The sequence below is a fragment of the Sorex araneus genome, chromosome 6 (genome assembly GCF_027595985.1).
Source record: "Sorex araneus isolate mSorAra2 chromosome 6, mSorAra2.pri, whole genome shotgun sequence".
Taxonomy (NCBI): Eukaryota; Metazoa; Chordata; class Mammalia; order Eulipotyphla; family Soricidae; genus Sorex; species Sorex araneus.
Window position 1 is genome coordinate 151,524,064 of NC_073307.1, and position 20,298 is coordinate 151,544,361.

Genomic DNA, 20,298 nt, shown 5'->3' on the forward strand with positions numbered 1-20,298 from the left:
TCTATGTGGGCCCTTTCTTCCCTCCTGAGGAATGCTTGGAGAGCTATAAATTTTCCTCTTAACACGGCTTTAGCTGCGTCCCATAGGTTTTGATAACTCGTGTCCTCATTTTCATTTGTTTCTAACTTTTTCTTGATTTCTTCTTTGATTTCCTTTCTGACCCACTCATTGTTCAGCATTGAGTTGTTTAGTTTCCAGATGTTTGATTTGGTTCTCCGTGTCGGTGTGTGGTTGGCTTCTATCTTCAGCGCTTCGTGGTCTGAAAAGATGGTTGATACAATTTCTATTTTTCTGATTCTATTGAGGTATGTTCTGGGGCCCAGTACATGGTCTATTTTGGAAAATGTTCCGTGTGCACTGGAAAAGAATGTGTATTCTTTCTTTTGGGGGTATAAAGCCCTGTATAGGTCTATTAGGCCTCTCTCTTCCATTTCTTCTTTCAGAGTCAGTGTTTCCTTGCTGAGTTTTGTTCTTGTTGATCTATCCAGAGGTGATAGGGGGATATTGAAGTCTCCAACTACTATTGTGCTGTTAGTGATGTCCTCTTTGAGGTCTGTAAGGAGTTGTTTTAAGTATTTAGCCGGTCGTTCATTGGGTGCGTATATGTTTAAGAGTGTGATTTCGTCCTGTTGTACATATCCCTTGATGAATAGAAAGTGGCCTTCGCTGTCCCTTCTAATCTTTTTCAACCTGAAATCTATATTGTCGGATACTAGGATGGCCACTCCAGCTTTTTTAAGGGAGTTGTTTGCTTGCATGATTGTTTTCCATCCTTTGACTTTGAGTCTGTGTTTACTCTGTTTGTTCAGGTGTTTCTTGTAAACAGCAGAATGTTGGGTTTAATTTCTGGATCCATTATGCCACTCTGTGTCTCTTGATAGGTGCATTTAGGCCATTGACATTGAGATTATTGTGATGGGGTTTTGTGTCATCTTTCTGTGGGGTTAGTTGTTCTTATGGGGTTCCTCCTTAGCTTACAGTAGCCCCTTTAGACCTTCTTTCAAGTTTGGTTTTGAGTCTATGAAGTTCCTGAGCTGTTGTTTATCTGAGAAATAGTGTATGGTTCCTTTGAGTTTGAGTGAGAGTTTAGCAGGATAAAGTATTCTTGGTGAGGCATTCATTTCGTTGAGTTTTTTCACTATGTCCCACCATTGTCTTCGGGCTCGGAGAGTTTCCTCTGACAGGTCTGCTGTAAATCTGAGGGGTACTCCTTTGTATGTGATTTCCCTCTTTGACCTAGCTGCTTGTAGAATTGTGTCTCTATCTACAGTATCCGCCATTCTGACTATGATATGCCTGGAGTCTTTTTATTTGGGTCTCTTTTTGCTGGCACTCTTCGGACTTCTTGTATCTGGACGCCTGCCTTCTCCAGCTCTGGGAATTTCTTAGTAATGATGTCTTTGACTATGTTTTTTTCATTGGGGTTACTTCCCTGTGGTTCTGGTACTCCAATTATTCTTATGTTGTTCCTCTTGCAGTCATCCCCCAGGGCTCTGATTCGCTCTATAGCCATTTTGAGGTCTTTCGCCATTATTTGTTGTTGTCTGTAAGCTTTCTGCAGCTCATCTTCCAGATCACTGATTCTGTCTTCGGCTGTAGTCATTCTACTGTTGAGGGCATCTACTGTGATTTTTAATTCATCTACCGTTTCCTTTATTTGTGTGACTTCCGTTCGTAGGTTTGAAATTTCTGCTCTCATTTCTTTCTGCATTTCTTTGGTAGATCGTTCCAGTGATTCATTCATCTCCTCCCTTAATTTATTGGACGTCTGTTCCATGGCTGCTTGGAGTAGGTCAACTCTCCTCCAGATTTCCTCTCTGAATTGTTTATCTGAGAGGTCGTAGATGTTGGGAGCCTCTTTTGTGGTTTCTAGTATCTTTTCTTCTCCCTCTCTTCCTGGAGGGGATTTTTGCTGCTTCTTCATATTGTTATGGAAGCATAGGATTGGAACTTTGTAGGTGTTTATTCCTACTACCTCTTGCTGAGAGAAGGAGGGGCTCTGTGCTATTGCTGATGGCAGCTTTATTCCTATCCTAGAGTTCTTCCTTACACTCAGCCTTTTCTTTCTGTTTGATGTGGGGGCTTTAATGAAGATTTTAGGCTGAGTTCTCTTTACAAAGGCTTTGCTAAGCTTCTCTTATTCACTGATAATTTTTCTAAACTTAGAGCTGATAGGCTAGTTCGCATAAGTGATTGAGATATGTTAAAGCGATTTTCAAAGCAAAAAGACTATACCTAATGTGCTAAGGTAGGAAATAATAACTGCGGCCGTGTTAGTGGCTGCCGCTCTGGCAGGAGGCCACGCCCCTTTCAGGCCACGCCCCTAAGATGCAGGCCACGCCCCTGTTTCTTCCTTGCAGGGGCTCCTGGGATGTGGGTCACCTGGGAAACGGCCGGGTTGGAGGGATCCAGACGGACGGGAAAGCTGGGGCGGTGGGACGTGGGAAGTGGCGGCGGCAAGGGTCCGATGTCCCGGTGGCCGCGTGGGAACTGGGGGTGCACCTTTATCTTTACTTTTGTTGATATGATGGATTATGTTGATTGATTTCCAAATGTAAAACCATCCTTGCATCCCCGGGAAGAATCCCACTTGGTCATGATGTATGATCTTTTTGATGAGTTGTTGGATCCTATTTGCTAATATTTTGTTGAGGATCTTCACATCGGTGTTCATCAGGGATATTGGTCTATAATTTTCTTTCTTAGTGGTATCTTTGTTTGCTTTTGGTATTAGGGAGATGTATGCTTCATAGAAACTGTTTGGGAGAGTTCCTATTTCTTCAATTTCCTGGGAAAGCTTGAGGAGAACTGGCAACAGGTCTTCTTTAAATGTTTGGAAGAATTCACCAGTGAAAACATCTGGGCCTTGGCTTTTGTTTTGGGGAAGATTTTTTATTACAGTTTTAATTTCCTTAACATTAATGGGTCTATTCAGGTATTCCAAGTCTTCTTTGTTCAGTCTTGGGAGATTGTAGGAATCAAGGAATTCATCCATTTCTTTTAGGTTCTCTTGTTTTGTGGCGTATAGACCTTCAAAGTAGTCTCTAATGATCTTTTGAATCTCACTGGTTTCTGTTATGATGCCCCCCTTTTCATTTCTGATTCCATTTGTTAGGGTTCTCTCTCTCTCTTTCTTTGTGAGTCTTGCTAGCGGTTTATCGTTCTTATTTATTTACTCGAAGAACCAGCTCTTTGTTTCATTGATCTTTCGGATTTTTTTTTGGTTTTGATGTAATTAATTTCTGCTCTAATTTTTATTATTTCTTTCCTTTGGTCCTGTTTGGGTTTCATTTTCTGGTCCTTTTTTAAGGTCTTGAGCCATGAAGTCAAGCTATCTATGTGGGCCTTTTCTTCCTTCCTGAGGAATGCTTGGAGAGCTATACATTTTCCCCTTAACACGGCTTTAGCCACGTCCCATAGGTTTTGGCAGCTCATGTCTGCATTCTCATCTGTTTCTAAGTATCATTTGATTTCTTCCTTGATTTCCTTCCTGACCCACTCATTGTTCAACGTAGAGTTGTTTAATTTCCAGGTGTTTGATTTGGTTCTCTGTGTCAGTGAGTGGTTAGCTTCTATCTTCAGCGCATCGTGGTCTTTAAAGATGGTTGATACAATTTGTATTTTTCTGATTGTATTGAGGTACGTTCTGGGGCCCAGTACATGGTCTATTTTAGAAAATGTTCCATGTGCACTGGAAAAAAATATGTATTATTTTTTTGGAGGGGGTGTAAAGCCCTGCATAGGTCTATTAGGTCTTTCTCTACAATTTCTTCTTTCAGAGTGAGTTTTTCCTTGCTGAGTTTTGTTCTTGTCAATCTATCCAGAGGTGATAAGGCGGTATTGAAGTCTCCCACTACTATTGTGCTGTTAGTGATGTCCTCTTTGAAGTCTGTGAGGAGTTGTTTTAAATATTTAGCCGGTCGTTCATTAGGAACATATATGTTTAAGAGTGTGATATTCTCCTGTTTTACATATCCCTTGATAAATATAAAATGACCTTCACTGTCCCTTTTAGTCTTTTTCAACTTGAAATCTTTGTTGTCGTATACCAGGATGGCCACTCCAGCTTTTTTAAGAGAGTTGTTTGCTTGCAGGATTGTTTTCCATCCTTTGACTTTTAGTCTATGTTTATTCTGTTTGTTCAGGTGTGTTTCTTGCAGGCAGCAGAATGTTGGGTTTAATTTCCGGATCCATTTTGCCATTCTGTATCTCTTGATAGGTGCGTTTAGGCCGTTGACATTGAAAGAAATTATTGTGCTGGCTTTTTTGTCATCTTTCTCTGGGGTTTGTTGTTCTTATGGGGCTCCTCCTTGTCTTACAGTAGCCACTTTAGACCTTCTTTCAAGTTTGGTTTTGATTCTATGAAGTTCCTGAGCTGTTGTTTATCCAAGAAATAGTGTATGGTTCCTTCTAGTTTGAGTGAGAGTTTAGCCAGATAAAGTATTCTTGGTGAGGCATTCATTTCGTTGAGTTTTTTCACTATGTCCCACCATTGTCTTCGGGCTCAGAGGGTTTCCTCTGACAGGTCTGTTGTAAATCTGAGAGGTGCTCCTTTGTATGTGATTTCCTTCTTTGACCTTGCTGCCTGCAGAATTTTGTCTCTATCCATAGCATCCATCATTCTGACTATGATATGCCTTGGAGTCTTTTTTTTGGGGGGTCTCTTTTTGCTGGTACTCTTCAGACTCCTTGGATCTGTATACCTGCCTCCTCCACCTCTTGGAATTTCTTAGCAATGATGTCTTTGACTGTATTTTTTTCATTGGGGTTACTTCCCTGTGCTTCTGGTACTCCAATGATTCTTATATTGTTCCTCTTGAGGTCATCCCCTAGGACTCTGATTTGCTTGAGGGCCATTTTGAGGTCTTTTGCCATTATTTGTTGTTGCCTGCAAGCTTTGTGCAGCTCATCTTCGAGCTTGCTGATTCTGTCTTTGGCTGTAGTCATTCTACTGTTGAGGGCATCTAGTGTGATTTTTAATTCATCTACCAATTCCTTTATTTGTGTGACTTCCATTCGTAGCTTTGAAATTTCTGCTCTCATTTCTTCCTGCATTTTTTTTGTAGACCATTCCAGTGCTTCATTCATATCCTCCCTTAATTTATTGGATGTCTGTTCCGTGGTTGCTTGGAGTACGTCGACTCTCCTCCAGATTTCCTCTCTGAATTGTTTATGTGAGAGGTCGTAGATGTGAGTAGCCCCTGTTGGTGTTTCTGGAATCTTTTCTTCTCCCTCACTCTTTCGTGGAGGGGATTTTCGTTGCTTCTTCATATTGTTACAGAAGTGTAGAGTTGGAACTTTGTAATTATGTATCCCTCTTTTTTGAGAAAGGAGGAGGTCTGTTTGTGTTGTTGCTGATGGCAGCCTTGTTCCTATTCTAGAGATCTTCCTTATACTCAGTCGCTATTCGTGATTGATGTGGGGTCTCTAATGAAAGCTTAAAGCTCTGCTCTCTTTAGGAAGGTTTTGTTATGCTTCCCTTATTCACTGATAGATTTTATAAAGTTACACTAAGTTAATGAGCTATTTTGTATAAGTGATTGAGATGGTTAAAGTGATTTTCAAAGAAATAGACAATACCTATTATGCTAAGGTAAAAAATAATAACTGCGGCCGCTCGAGAGGAGGCTACGCCCCTTTGAGACCACACCCACTGAGATACAGGACACGCTCCCAATATCTTTGTGGCATGGTCGAGGGAGCGGGTCAGGGGGGCTGCAGGACTTCGGAAGCCTGACGAAGTGGGAGTCTGAGAGGCATACTGGGATCATCGGTGGTGGAGAATGGGCAATGGTGGAGGGATGGGTACGTGAGCATTGTATTACTGAAACACGAGCACGAAAATATGTAAATCTGTGACTGTGCCCTCACGGTGATTCCTAATAGAAAAAACACATTAAAGAAAAGACATTATATACCAAAGGGATTTATGAAACTTCAATAATATGTACAAGAATAGCTCTTAATTGTGGGAGTAGATTTTGCAAGTGTCAATGTAGAACAGAAGTCTAAAATTGATACTCATTCTAACAGGGCATTTTTATAGACCTACATCATTATTAACATACTGTTTTCTTAACAGTATACTACCAGAAAGACTTGCAAAAAATAACTCCAAATCATATCTTATAAATATATGAATACTAGAGCAAATATATTTTGTTTCATCCTATGTATAAAATTACAAAAGTCTATGCAACTTTACAGTTGTTAGAAACAATTTAAACCTGACTTATTTTAGAGAATTCTAAATAAAATATCTTGAAGATAACGTTTCAAGGTGGATAATATTTGAAGTATGTTATCAGCTGGAGCAATAGCACAGCGGTTGGGCTTTCACCTTTCATGCGGCCAACCCTTGTTTGATTCCTCCGCCCCTCTCGGAGAGCCCGGCAAGCTACTGAGAGTATAAAGCCCGCACGGCAGAGCTGGCAAGCTACCTGTGTGTATTGGATGTGCCAAAAACAGTAACAATAAGTCTCACAATGAGACACATTACTGGTGCCTGCTCGAACAAATCGATGAGCAACAGGATGACAGTGACAGTGACAGTGAAGAAAAAATTAAAAAAATATTTAACACAAGATAAGAGTAAACTGATTTCACCACTTACCAGTCTATGGAGACCAGAGAACACCTGACATTTGAAATACATGTGCACCCTCTGCTCCTTAAAGACTATGATCTGGGAGCTCTACTAACCCATTTTGGCACCCAGAGACTTATAGAAATGCATCCAGACTGTGAACTGAGCTAAGACCCCCTGCCACCCGGGGAGGGGGAAAAATTTTCTCTTTCAACGCTTTCTTTCTACGAGGAAGATGGCAGCAATGACAGCAGCAGCACCCACGTGGCGTCCTCCAGTTTCTAGGACTCACTACCCAGAGGTACGAGCGACCTTGTAGTGACGTGCACACACGCAAGAGATCATGGGATGGGGGTGTTACCGGCATGCCCTTGGCCCAGATGAGATCCAGAGCAGCCAACACGACACGGCCCCTTTGCTCCTTAAAGGCTACTGTATGGAAGTTCTACTAACACATTATGGCACCCAAGACTTATAAAAATGCATCCAGACTGTAAACTGAGTTAAAACAACAGAAATCCAAAGCCTCGAGGCATCAAGAAAAGAATTGAGGCCGTTATTAAGACCGCGCAAGATCCTATAATATTCATTATCAGCAGTGGAATACAAACTCTCTAATGGTTTCTTTTTTGCAGGTTTGATTGTTGGGGGAAAATTCCAAATAATAACTGTCAGTTCTCTGTTGAAATATTGAATGTATCCAAAGTAAAGAGAGAATAAAGTGAAGATCATTGGCCACTCAAGTGCGGGGGAGGAATGGGAGGGCGTATATTTGGGTTTTCTGTTCTTTTGACCAAGGGGGTTGTATAATCATTTCTCATTGAGCTTAAAGCAGGTGCTTTGGTAAAACAAGGGTTAGGATATTGAGAAAATTATATGCTAGGCAATCTTTCTCTGTTTATTCCCCTTTGTTCCAATAAGTAGGAAAGACACTATCAAGAGAAAGCAAAAACTTTGTATAAATCAGAACATTTAATTTTACCTTAAGTATTCTAAGACAAAGCTGAATAACTGATAAGAATAAAACTTCAACATGGTAATGGAAGCAGAGGAAGAAATTCAATATAAACAATGAACATATTAGAATTTTTTCTTGCATAGAAGGCATCAAGGTCATAAATCATAAAACCTATGCTAAGGACTTATTTATTTAAAACAATTAAAAAGAATACAAACACACATTTAAAAGCATACCTGAAAAGTCAAAGCAGTTTTGAATTGAAATCATCTTACTTTAGTTTTGCCCAAGAATTACCTTAGGGATTATCATTAGGCTTGCATCCAAGTTCTTCCAGCACCTTTAAATACTTTTCTCAGCTCATTTAAACAGTCTGCAGGTTCTCCTAGCCCCATGCTTTTAAGCAACTCTACTCTTCTACTTATTATAACATGAAAGGGAAGGATACAGAAAAGACTTGAGGTGTATTGAAAATCTTTCTTGAAGTTCTGGGATATCATTTTCATTTCCGAGTTAAGTTCATGTCAAGTTAGTTTGTAATATAAGCCTAAAAATATAACATGAGAGACAGAAACCACTGGACTTTTTTTCAGTTTTTCTTGAGTAGATCAAATAATTATTTTTATTCAAAATATAATCTTTATTATTGTCATGAATTCAAGAAAACAAGAGGATTCCCTCATATATTGGTTGCAATGAATTGGTGCTAAATATGTGAGTTCTTTCCTTTTCTTTAAATCATTATTCCTTTTTAACTTTTGTGTTCTTGAGTAAACTCTATATAAAATGATCTTTCTGCAGATGCACAGAATTATTTCTATTTATCTTATTTTCTGTGAGAATTGTCCTCAAGGGTATTTATCCACAAATAAATGGGCATCTGATATATTTATTTTATATACTTCATAGTATTCTAATTCATTTTACAATTTAGCATTTTGATAGTTTACAGTTTTCCAACAGCTTTAATTCTGTTTCAGTGAAAAATAGGTAATGGAGATGCTATTAGATTTCTGGATGGGAGCTAAGAAAAAATTGAGGAGTATTCTACTCATCATCAGAGGGAAATAACATGAAAAAGCTATAAAAGTTTTGAAGAAAAAAATTATTGAGATTTAGCAAGTGAAAAACACAATAAAAATAGTACGAGTATATAAACAGTAATTGATAATTTTGATGTATCAAATGCTTTATGATTATTATATGACTTGATTTAAAGTTAATTATTTGGATCTGGAGAAAGAACAATAGACTGTACCATATGGTTGGCATGCAAGAGGGCTAAATTCAGTCCTGAGAATTGCATAGAATACATACTTCCAGGAATAGTAACACACACATACACCTCAGGGTAATCTCAGAGTACTGTCATGAATACCTCTCCCCCCAATAACATTATTATAGCAGTAATAATTCTAAGCAAATGTAAGAATTCATGAAAACAAGCCTTTGTCACTATATTAAGAGTAAATAGAAAGCCTTGCAGTTTGAGGAACTGAAAACTAGTTTGCTTTGTTTCCTAAAAAATTTTTCCTGTGGGACTCAGGAAACCAAAATGATCTAAGATGTAGGATTCAGGTGTGTGTGTGTGTTTGTGTGTGTGTGTGTGTGTGTGTGTTGGGTGTGGGGAGCAAGGTAAGTATGTGTGGCATCTTTTCAAATTATTTTTCTTTTTAATATTGCATTATTATTGAGATGCATGGTTTACAATAGTTTTAATGTTTTTGCTCCTGGTTTATAATCCTGGAATATTGTCCCCCATAATTTTGTTAGCTTTTCTTAAGGCTAGGTAACACTTACAGCCCTTGATATTCCTTTTTTTTTTTTTTTTTTTTGCTTTTTGGGTCACACCCAGCGATGCTCAGGGGCTACTCCTGGCTCTGCACTCAGAAATCATCCCGGTGGTGCTCAGGAGACCATATGGGATGCTGGGAATGGAACCCGGGTTGGCTGCGTGCAAGGCAAACGCCCTATCCACTGTGCTATCGCTCCAGCCCTGTCAATATTCCTTTTATGGTTCTGTCCAAAGTATATTTTCCAAATGAACTTGTTGAGGCAGAGATGGTTATTTTTAACCATCAGAAAGTTGAGAGATTGTGCCATGCTATTAAATCCATGCATATCACAGTCTGTTGGCCTTTCACTATAATTTCACTCTCAAAGTTTTTCCCAACATCTGTTACGGGTTTATTATTTATTTCTACTAAAATTTAATAAGCATCAATGCTAATCAGCAAAACCAAGAAGCCCTGAAAGAGAGAAATCTATAAACGAATCCTCAGCTGAATTGGTTATTGAAGTGATCAGATCATCTTGAAGTAAATTAAATCCAACAGCATAACAAAAGTACACTAAAGTTTTTAATGCTGTTGTGAAAATGAAACCCAGAGAGTGACTGAGAGATAGTACCATGGACAGGGTGTTTGCCTTGCAAGTGGCTGATCTGGATTCAATCCTTGGTACCCACTTGGTCCCCTGAACACTGCCAGGAGTAATCCATGAGCACAGAGTCAGAAGTGAGCACTGAGCACTGCTGCATATGGCCCCCAAACAAAACAAAGCAAAATAAAACAGAGTACAACAGAAATTACATGGTTTTCTGTAGTTTTATTTATTTTTATATGAAAGTTATACGGTGATACAGTGATGAAAGTTATAACATGATTTTTCTAATTTCATTTTATATGTATCTTTCAGTAAAGAATTATAACTTTATTATGTATTTATTTTTTTTTTTGTTTTTACCAAAGATCGATGTAGTCCACCAACAGTTAGGTAATTTGATGTTCAACTTTCCTATCAACTTCAAAAGAATACATTCCTATATATTGTATTTCCATTAATTTTCCTTTTCAGTAATTGGTTTTTACTCATTCCTTTCATTGACATATATTTATAACAAATTTCAAATTGAGAATGTATGCTTATTCTTTCCAATTCTTATTTAAAACTTAGCTTGAATATGCTGAACATTAAGCTTAGAAAAACCTCTTCAAATTTTATTAAAAGTCTTCTTTCATTATCCAATGTGAGGATAAGTTTGGTAAGAATTTATGGTTTTTATATTAATCTTTTCTAAATATAAATATGCTGTATGTTTTTAATTGTTTTGGTCTTTTATATTTCTTTGAATTTTATTTTCAAAATGGGAATTATATTTCAAGGATGAAAAACTCACAGCTAAAATAACCTTTAAGTTTTAAAATTAAAAATATCACATCACACCTTCAACGAAATTGGAATTTTGCTTGTAAGAGTGATACTTTCAGAATCTTTCAAGACAGAAATCACTGCTTGTTACTCTGGGTATAGAAATTTTGAACATTATAAATTCAAGAACTCACTAAAATATTAGTAAGCATATTTTTTGCATGAAAAGTGGGTATATTTGTAAAATAATCTTAGGCTTACATAGAGTACAGATCAGTGATAAATTTCAGTAAAAACCTTTCCAATAGGCTGACAACTTTCATGTACACATAACATATTTTTTTATGAAAATGTGCTTTTTGTGCTTACTAATATTGTTATACATCATATAGTGGAAATTACAAGATGTGGTATAGTATTCTTTTTTATTTTTTTATTGAATCACCATGTGTAAAGTACAAAGATTTCAGGCTTAGGTCTCAGTGATACAATGCTCAAACAACCATCCCTTCACTGGTGCCCATGTTCCACCACCAAGAACCCCAGTATGCCTCCCCCCATCCCCCTCCCCACCCGTGTAGCTGATAATTTTCACTTTACTTTCTCTTGACTTTGATTACATTCAGTATTTCAACAAAAAACTCACTATTATTATTTGGAATTTTACCCCAAAAATTAAACCTGCTGAAAAGGCAGCATTTGATAATTTGTTTTACCTTGCTGACAATGAAGAGATATGCGGTTTTGGATTTATGTATTTTATATAGTAACTAATTCCAGGGAAACTTCTGCCAAAAATTGCATCATTGCAAGCTTGTACCTCTCTTTAGTGGGCCTTATAAGATGGATGTTGCCACGCTGGGACCCCTGGAAAGGAAAAGCCAAGAGAGAAAAACCTTTCCTCTCTTTGGGAGGCATGGAGCTGTGGCTTAGTTCACAGTCTGGAGGCATTTCTTCAGGAAGCTGCTGGTGCCAAAGGCAATTAGATGACCTCAGGGATCATGGGCATTCAGCAACGGAGAGGCAGCACATGTGTCTGTGGTATAGTATTTTGCACCCCAAAAATACTTATTTTTTTAAACTTAGATACCAACATTGGCCCTCTGAATGTACAATGAGCCTGGAAAAGTCTGGAAGTGTTTCTATTTAAAGAGATATATGGTAAAGCAGATTGGATAATAAGATTTTCTGAAGACAATTGGTCTCTCCAAGGGTACTGTTCTGAAAGAAATGCAAAAGACTGTGACCAAAACCAAAATATGCAGAGAAGTCCAGAGTAGTCAGTGAACCCTAAAATAAGGTAAATTCTAAGAAGTTGTTAACGAAAGGGATCATGCAACGGAACAACACTTTCTGAAATTTAAGGTTAGTGGAAAGGATGAAAGACACTTGGTGAAATTGTGACTCATAGATTCAATATTTACAGCTATATGCTGACTGAAATCTAATGACACTAGACAATTTTGAGAACTTAGCACAGATTTGCTGAGAAGGATTGAGTATTGTAATTTAATGCTCTTGAAGAAAGCTTAATGCTGCCATGTACACACAAGCCATAAACACAGTAGCTTGAAAATGGTATTTAAAATGGCCAAAAAAGTACATTGCATTTCAAAAATATCTATCATCTAACCTTTGTTCATGGTAAGTGTTCATCAGTGGTGTTTATCACAATTGCAATAGTCGTGCTATAATTACTGCAACTACATACAAGCTTAAGTTAGGATACTTCATTTATGTGCCCAGTACATTGAATTCTTGCCGCATATTTAGCACCAATTATTATTTTAATTTTCATAAACAATAAAGACATAGGTATTGAGTAAGTGAATGACTTTAAATAGATCAATGCTTTGGAAAGCTGAGTGATTCAGAATATTAATAGCCCCATCTCAATGATCAAACACACAGAAACAATGGAACATGCAAATGTCACTGAATTTATCCTCCTGGGACTTTTTAGTGACCAGGATGTGGAGGTCACCTGCTTTGTGCTGTTCTCGCTTTGCTACTTTGCAATTCTCTCTGGAAACCTGCTCATCCTCCTCACCATCAGAGGAAGTCGCCTCAGTGAACAGCCCATGTACTTTTTCCTCAGTTACTTGTCCTTCATGGACGTCTGCTTCACCTCCACGGTAGCTCCCAAACTGATCACAGACCTACTGGCCCAGAAGAAGACCATCTCCTACAACAGCTGCATGGCCCAGATGTTTTATGCCCATTTCTTCGGTGCCTCTGAAATCTTTATCTTGGTGGCCATGGCCTATGACCGTTATGCGGCCATCTGCAAGCCACTCCATTACATGTACCTCATGAGCAGACACATGTGCTATGTCCTTTTAATGGTTTCCATCATTGGAGCATTTGTCCACTCAATTATGCAAGTCCTGATTATTATTGAACTTCCCTTCTGCGGTCCCAATCAGATAGACCACTATTTCTGCGACATATTTCCCTTGTTGAAGCTGGCCTGCACGGATACCAGCGTGCTGGTGATTGTGTTCATCACCACCACAGGAGTGTTGTCCATCCTGACCTTTGTCTCCTTAGTCATTTCTTACATCATCATCCTGTCCAGCTTGAGGTCACACTCCTCCCAGAGCTGCCGCAAAGCCCTCTCCACCTGCGGATCGCACATCACTGTGGTCTTCATGTTTTTTTTGCCCCTCATCTTCACCTATGTCCCCATGGCGGATTCTATCAGCAATGACAAGGTCTTTGCCCTCTTTTACACCATGATCGCTCCCATGTTCAACCCCCTCATCTACACACTGAGAAACACAGACATGAAAAATGCCATGAGGAGAGTGTGGTGCCGAGACAAACAGCTGGAAGGGAAATGAAGGGTTGGTGTCTCAGCTCTTCGCAGAACTACTGCTCATGTCAACATGTCAACAAACACTGGAGGTAGTGGGGGGTAAGGACCTACTATGTCACATAGCCCACACCTTGAAGTGACAAGTCTCCTCACTCTTATTTATTCTCCTTTTCTATTCCTCCTCAACCCTGTTCGGGTTCCTGTACTTTTATGAGTTTGTTTAGAGTGGATCAGACCATCTCTGGCTCCTCTGGGCTCCGACATTCTAGAATTCGCCTAACACCGTAAACATTCTGTTTTCCATATACAGTTACAGTGGGTCTGATAGCCTTTTCATCATGGCAAATTGTAAACACTGTAGTTTGACAGATGATGTGCTCTTAGATACAGGTATCCTCACTGAGCAAACTCTAATAGTTAGAGGAACCAAGCACTTCCATTTTCTTTTCTTGTTCTTTGAGTTTAAATTGCAATGAAACATAGCAATGCCCCAAACACTTCAAGTTGTATAATTGAACAATTTCAATGAGCAAATCATGTCTCTAGAAAAATGCAATGTAATTATTCTAGTTATAAATTTTGAAATGACTATAATCAACCTTTGTACTTGACTGCCTTTGTACTTGACTGATGGCAACAGTTCTGGTGTGTCATGCACTACAAACGGTTGATAGAAGACACTAAAGTTTTAGAGTAAACTGCTAATAGCTACTATTTTCATGTAGAGCACCAAAACCTTACACATTTATGTTCTGTAATACATGAACTATAAGTGAGTTTTTCTACAGTAAGGCAACTCAGTGGACACTCTTATTAATTCCATAAAAAAATCAGTTTGATCTTGTACATCCTTATTCATCATATGAACATGTAGAGTTCAAATATGAAATCTACACACTATTAATTCTGTACCCAGATATAATGAATAAGACTGAAAAAATATACACAAAATTCTAGAGAATTAAATACTTTAACTAAATATTAAACATGTTTTAAAAACATTTATTGGTATTTTAGGAATATATAAGCAAATGTTCATTGTTATTGTGCAGCATGGAAAAATCTGCCATTTTTTGAAAAACTCCAAGTTCTGAGTAACACAAAGCTAAAGAAATGTCTATTGCTGGCAAACATTTTGTTAATCCTCACAATTTAGTGAATAAAAATATGTTGAGGTTTTTATATAATATTCAAACTTTTTATCTTACCTTAAGCAGTCCATCAAAATACAGTAAACACATATTAGAATAAGAAGGACTATTCAAATGAAAAATAAAGCACGGACTTAATCATATTTCATAGGTTGAGATGTTCTCTTGATTCATAGAACTCAATTCATAAGCCCTTTTACTTTTTTGAGTTTACATTACAGTAAAATAAAGCAATGCCAAAATTACTCTGATATTTGTGTATTGAAGGGATCTCTGAGATCAAGAGTCATCCACTACCATAAGATACACCCAAGGAATATAAATCTGAAGAGGAAATCCATCATGTTTTCACATATGAGTGAAACAATTTAGTTATTATCCTATTCACAGTAGTCCTTAATACAAGTTTGATTTTTCATACTTGTAGAATTATTGTCCTTGAATTCCCATAGATCCATGTTTTAAGGTTTTGGAATATGATTTCAGAAATTTGAGGTAACTGACTACAAATTTCGATTTAGTTTCTCTATTCAAAGTAAAAGAGGTGTGTGAAAGAAATGGGACCTTAGAACATAACAGGTAACAAGTGCTTTATTATAAGAAAAAAAGGAGAGGAAATATAAGTCAGGATTTAATTTTGAAATTGATCTACTGGTTAATTTCTGGTTGGTCTATTCAAGATGGGGAAGGTGAATGAAATGTCTATATTTGAGTGGACACATTTAATTCTAAGAATTATTTTTAAGTATTTAATTGATGTAAATTTAGGAAGTTTACAATATCACAGGGCTGGAGCGATAGCATAGCGGTAGGATGTTCTCCTTTCACGCGGCTGACCCGTGTTCAATTCCTCTGCCCCCCTCGGTGAGCCTGGCAAGCTACTGAGAGTATCGTGCCCACATGGCAGAGCTTGGCAAGCTACCTGTGGTGTATTGGATATGCCAAAAACAGTAACAATAAGCCTCACAATGAGAGACATTACTGGTGCCCGCTCGAACAAATCGGGATGACAGTGACAGTGACAATATCACATTTTCATCTTGTAACAGCACCATTATCAAACTATAAAGGGGACAGGCAGAATTGTAGCCATATGTATATGGAATAAAAACTTGAATGTCCCTGAGAACTTTGTAACTTTCCACATGGTGATTTAATAAAAAGTTAAAAAAAAATTAAAAATATCAAGTATGTTCAAAAAAATAAAATAAAAATAAAAAGAATTGACAAAAAAAAAGCTTGAATGTCCCAAACTAATATCTATGGAAACTGGGGGAGTTTGAGTTTTCATTATTGTTGTTTACCTCTTTTTAGGGAACTAAGAGAAGTTACTATGAACACCTCTTAATGAATTTGACTTTGCAGAACTTCTATAGATAGGCCATTCATAAACTACCAGTTGAAGCATGAATACTATTTTGTATGTTCTATTCTTTAAATTTAAAGAGTAATGAGTTCATCAGCTTTTACATTTTTATGAATTTCATGCCTTTACTCTTATACTCTCCTGGTAAAAATATTAGTGCAAATATATTAAGGAAAGATTGATGTGGAGAAGAGCAATCAAATGAATGCTATTTATTTCTATAGCTTTAAAAATTAACTTTTAGTTTATGTCCCTTTGTATTGAGTAACAGAAAGATGTGTGTATATATATGTATATATATATATGTATATATATGTCTCTTCTATACCTTTCATTCATAAAACGTCAAATATCATCGACAACAGTATATCCAAATCTATGACCCTGGAGACACTGTCTAAAAATTACTAATCTGTGTTGAAAATACCTATTTTGCTGTACACTATTAAACCCTGGTTGCTAGATTCTGAAATACAAACTGAGCTGTTGTCTGCTAAAAATTTCCCAAGTTGTGATTTCAAATGATAAATTTAATTGGAGAAACATTAGTTTGAGCAAATGGAGAGCCAGGGAACATTAATGAATGGAAGCACATGTTTTTTTCTTTTTTTGGATATAAGAAACATAAACTTGGGTGATTCTAGGCCAAGGTTTTCCTAATTACAACTTCTAATTGAAGAATCATGCTTCCCTCTGATCTTTACTATTATTGATTCTGTGAGTATATTAACATCAGATAATTTTTGCTTTGTTTTTTGTGTCAAAAAACAATTTACGAAGGGCCTCAGCAGCTCTCTCTCTCTCACCCCTGCGTTAGGTGGTCTTGCGCTGCTTCCCCCATCCAGGGGCAACCGAAGGTGATGGGTGAATAAAGGAGGAAACGAAGGCCAGTCTGGTTGGTGTCAGTGGCAATTTATTCCATTCTCATCTCCATTCTCTTCCTCCTCGGATCCCCCTTTCCTGATCCCTCTCCTCTTGGATCTTGCTCCTTTACACTCTCCTTCCTGCTTCTTCCTCCCCAGCCCACTCTTACAGCCTTAGTTAAATCCCAAATCATGAAGGGTTGGAGTAACAATTACACATAGGTGTGGTCATACATTCAACAGAGGTAAAGTCCTTCCCTCAGGGAAAGCTTCTTCTAGGAGAAATTCTCATTCAGGAAGATGACCCTCCCAAGATTAAAATTCCATCTATGGTTGTGTTTCTCCTTTTCTTAGTCCAACAAACATACATTCACAATATTGGTCATGCTTTATTTCTAAGTTTATTCAGACTTATGAAGCTTATATATTCCAGAAAAATTTCATTACTATGAAATGTTAACACTGTGGGATAACATAGGATTTGTCCTTTCAGCCTTGCTGCAGAGAACTTAGGTTTACCTGGTCACACCCATCATAGTGTTTCCCGAATCATTCCTATTCCTTTGTTTATTTGTATACTCTTCTCTGTACCCTCCTTCCCAAACTGTTAATCATCTTCTCCCTAATGAGATTCTGTTAGCTTGTAAAATCAGATTCATCTAAGGACTCTAAACTTGTATTGTAAGTTAGTGTCTTTTGCATAGTTTAACTTCAAGCAATGTCCTTTCTGTATGGACATAGGAAGACAGTTAATATTGTGCTTTGTAACTTGGGAGTTGATTGACTCCAAATACTATTTACTCCTGGGAATCTGCTTTCTCAACTCAGTTGCCCTTACTTCCAAGCACCCCAAAAGCAGGGTCCTGATGAGGGACGGAATGGACCCAGGACAAGCTGGGAGCTACCCTGGCATCAAAATGGGCCAGGTCAAAGCACCACAATACTCAACTATAAGTTGAGAGCATGGTCATAGACAAATGTTTTCATGATCCAAAAGTAACGACGAGACTAGGGCCCTGCTGGGATCAGTAATACTAACCTGGCCTGAAGACTGTGGTCTGGAATGTATAGTAAGATGCCCTTAGGAAGAACCAAACCTTAAGTTTATATCTCTTACTATGCTCATACAGGATGACATTGCTAAAAATAATAGAAGTAGATTTACTACAACTATTTAAGTGGATTACTAGTTGAGGAAAGAAGCGACACACCCTTGTTTGGATCCCACCTTTGAGCAGATTTCCTAGTAATCTTCTTAGATGTGATTTTGTCCTTGAGGAGTGGTCTCACCTCTCTTTGTTGATGTGTTAATATTCTGACCCATCTTTGTGTTACCACCCTATGTGATTGCTATATAAACTAAGACTATTGGAGAAGTAGAGAAGAACACACAGAAGCAGGGAGAATACACAGAAGCAGAGCACAAGGCCAAAGAAGTGAGAGCGAGAGGGGCTTGGAAGAGAGAGAAGCAGGGCGAAGAGGCAGAAGCAGAAGGGGAACGGAGATTGGAATAAACTGCAATTGATACGGACCAGCCTGGCACTCATTCCTTCCTTCACCTGCCCATCTCTATCAGCCTTCCCGGGGTGGGGGAAGCGACATGAGACTACCGAATGTGGGCAGTGGGAGAGATAGAGTCCCACTGCCCTCTTTTGTGAACACACAAGCACAAACATAGTAATAGCAAATATTTTATTTATGTTGAATGGGTTATTTTCTGATACATATTTTCACTCCAAAACCAACCAACCAAACAAACAAAAAACCCAGAAGATTGGTATTATAGTCATTAGCACAGAGGAGTAAATGTAATATTATTCGGTTTAAATTTCATTTCAATTACTTACCATTAGCATCCCAAAAAACCTTCCTGTTCCAAAGTTTCTTCATTGCATTCTTTACTTCCGCATTCCTCAGTGTATAAATGAGAGGATTTAGCATGGGTGTGACAATGGTGTAAAACACAGCCACCATCTTATCCTCTGAAAATGTGACATCAGGGCGCATGTACATGAAAGTGCAGGGACCAAAAAAGATGATAACCACGGCGATGTGGGACCCACAGGTGGAGAGGGCTTTGCGCCTGCCTTCTGCTGACTGCTTTCTTAGAGAGACCAGGATGACAGTATAGGAGATGAGCAAGATCACAAAGCTCCCCAGAGCAATGGTGCCACTGTTGGCTGTGACAACAACACCAACGACATATGTGTCAGTACATGCAAGTTTTAGCACGGGGTGGACATCACAAAAATAGTGATCAATCTCATTGGGTCCACAAAAAGGTAACTGGACCACCAGAGCCACTTGGATAATGGAGTGTATAAAACCTCCTACCCAGGTTCCCAGCAGCATTTTATTGCATCTCTCCCGGTCCATGATGGTCATATAGTGCAGGGGCTTACAGATCGCCACATAACGATCATAGGCCATTACAGTGAGGATGAAGATCTCTGTGCAACCAAAGAAATGGACCCCAAAGAGTTGCAACATGCACCCCACATAGGAGATAGTTTTTCTCTTGGATAACAGGTCAGCAATCATTTTAGGAGCTGTGACAGAAGAGTAACAAATGTCCACAAATGACAAATAGTTGAGGAAGAAATACATAGGAGACTTGTAAAGGTTGCCCACACAAACTGTCAGCATGATAAGAAGGTTCCCTAGAAGAATGACTGTGTAGAACAAAGAAAAGACTAGGAAGCATACTTCTTCTACCTCTCTGTTGTGAGAAAGACCCCAGAATATGAAAAGAGTCACATTGTTTGTTCTTTCCATGGAAGTCATCTAGCAGGTTAACTTTATAAGAGACAAATTATCTGCAAGAAAACATAACAGAAACCAACAATCATTACTTCTAAATCCAAAGAAAAGGACAGTTGTTACTGTTGAGACAAAAATGGAAGGCTTTGTTTTTATATAATATTTATATTTGAATAAAATGAAATTCACTTAAATATCAAGATGATCTGATCTCCATATGATGATATGTTCATTCCATTCAGGTGAGCAAACAACATTCTAGGAGATAAAGAAAATCCACTAAGTCACAGACCTCATGAAGAATTCCACCCCCATCATCTGATATTGATATTTTCCATTTGTTTGTTTCTAAAATTGTAGTCTTATTCTCTGTGATGCCTTCAACAAGATTTTGGAACAAATTTTGTGTTTGAAATGTAGTAAAATTTGGACTGGAAAGATAGTACAGGTAAGATGTGCAGTAAGATAATAAGATAGTACAGTAAGGTAAGGTGCCTTGTATATCCCAGAACTTCAATTCGAATCCTGGCACCAAATACGATCACCCACAGCCAAGAATGATTCCTGAGCACAAAGCCAAGAGTAAGCCTGGGACACCATGGAGTGTGTCTCAAAAACAGAAAAGGAAAAAAAGGAGAGTCTGGTA

General features: G+C 38.1%; 2 protein-coding genes across 2 annotated transcripts; one reads left to right on the plus strand and one right to left on the minus strand.

Annotated features, from left to right (window-relative positions):
- Positions 1–12,610: 12,610 nt before the first annotated feature.
- LOC101544755 (olfactory receptor 4P4-like) lies at positions 12,611–13,537 on the plus strand. The gene has a single exon (XM_004621612.2). The coding sequence runs from the start codon at positions 12,611–12,613 to the stop codon at positions 13,535–13,537; it is 927 nt and encodes a 308-aa protein (XP_004621669.2).
- A 5,194-nt stretch (positions 13,538–18,731) lies between these two features.
- Positions 18,732–19,676, minus strand: LOC101541577 (olfactory receptor 4S2). The gene has a single exon (XM_004621601.2). It carries the CDS (start codon positions 19,674–19,676, stop codon positions 18,732–18,734), a length of 945 nt encoding a protein of 314 aa, XP_004621658.2.
- Positions 19,677–20,298: the final 622 nt, after the last annotated feature.